The sequence below is a fragment of the Bison bison genome, unplaced genomic scaffold, assembly GCF_000754665.1.
Source record: "Bison bison bison isolate TAMUID 2011002044 unplaced genomic scaffold, Bison_UMD1.0 scf7180017864518, whole genome shotgun sequence".
In the NCBI taxonomy this organism is placed as follows: Eukaryota; Metazoa; Chordata; class Mammalia; order Artiodactyla; family Bovidae; genus Bison; species Bison bison.
In genome coordinates, this window is record NW_011495071.1 from 13,611,328 (window position 1) to 13,612,573 (window position 1,246).

At 62.4% G+C, this 1,246-nt stretch overlaps 1 protein-coding gene across 1 annotated transcript in view; it reads right to left on the reverse strand.

The window, feature by feature from the left end:
- MYOD1 (myogenic differentiation 1) overlaps window positions 1–1,246 on the reverse strand; it is a 16,212-nt gene that overhangs the window by 14,357 nt on the left and 609 nt on the right. Inside the window, exons 2-4 of the mRNA XM_010830663.1 lie at window positions 968–1,244; window positions 374–452; window positions 3–112 (exon numbers count right to left, since the gene is read on the reverse strand). Of these exons, the coding sequence (XP_010828965.1) occupies window positions 3–112; window positions 374–452; window positions 968–1,244 (466 nt within the window). The remainder of the gene's footprint in view (window positions 1–2; window positions 113–373; window positions 453–967; window positions 1,245–1,246) is intronic.

Here is a 1,246-nt window from a genome sequence, read left to right on the forward strand (position 1 = left end):
GCGTCGGCTAGCAGAAGCGCGGGCGCGGCGGGGCTCTCGGTGGAGATGCGCTCCACGATGCTGGACAGGCAGTCGAGGCTGGACACCGCAGCGCTCTTCCCGGGCCGGGGTTCTGCGCGGGGAGGGGTAGGTTAGTATGCAGGGGTGCACAAGTCTCCCACCTCCGAGTTCAGTGCTTTGGGGCAGACGGGGAACTGAGGGCCAGCCAGAATTCGTGAGGATCCCACGAAATTTCAGGATGAAAAAGGAGGGAACTACATGCTTAGTATTTCATTCCCGGTACCATCTTCCAGGATGGGGGTAAGGAGGTCCTAGATAAAGAGAAGCCAGGGAAACTCAAAAGGGCATGTGGGAAGGAGGCGCGAATACGCACCGTTGGGCGCCTCGCTGTAGTAAGTGCGGTCGTAGCAGTTCCGCCGCCGGGCACCACTCGGGGGGCCGCTGTAGTCCATCTGCAAATGGAAAGGACGACCGAGTCAGGCCTGGGAACTGCGCAGGGCAGGAGCTCTGTTCCCTGCAGCCGCCCCCTCCCCGACTCCCCAACTCCCCAAATCTCAGCCACGAGAGTTCCGGGCCTGGATCTGTCTGGTTTGGGGAGCAAGGGTGGGCAGGAGCTGTCTGCAGCATGCCGAGCCAAAGAGAGGGCAGACAGTCACCCAGGAGCACAAATCTGCATTTCAGCAACAGGGATAAGAGGAGAAAAAGCAGATCTTCGTGTCGGCGCAGCAGTGTTCTAACAGTGCCCCCAGTCGGATGGATCGTATCCTTCCTGTGCATCCCCAAAGCCCTAGGCCGCCCCAGTGACAGCTGCCTGGGGGTGGCAGTGGACTCCACCGGGGGTCCACTCCTTGGAAGGTTCCCCGCCCAACCCTCCCAACCAGAGGGCCAGCTCCTTGCCCTCTCGTAAACACATGCCTGATATACCAAGAGCTGCCAGCACTTCTCTAGCCCAGGGTCCTGGCCTTACCATGCCGTCGGAACAGTTGGAGCGCGGACTGGAAGCGTCCGAGTCGCCGCTGTAGTGTTCGCCGCTGCGGCCGGGGGGCAACGGGCCAGGCGCGTAAAAGGCAGCGGCAGCGCCGGGAGGCGCGGCGTCCTGGTCGCGAAGCAGCGCCTGCAGGCCTTCGATATAGCGGATGGCGTTGCGCAGGATCTCCACCTTGGGCAGCCGCTGGTTTGGGTTGCTAGACGTGCAGCGTTTGAGCGTCTCGAAGGCCTCGTTGACTTTGCTCAGGCGGCGCCGCTC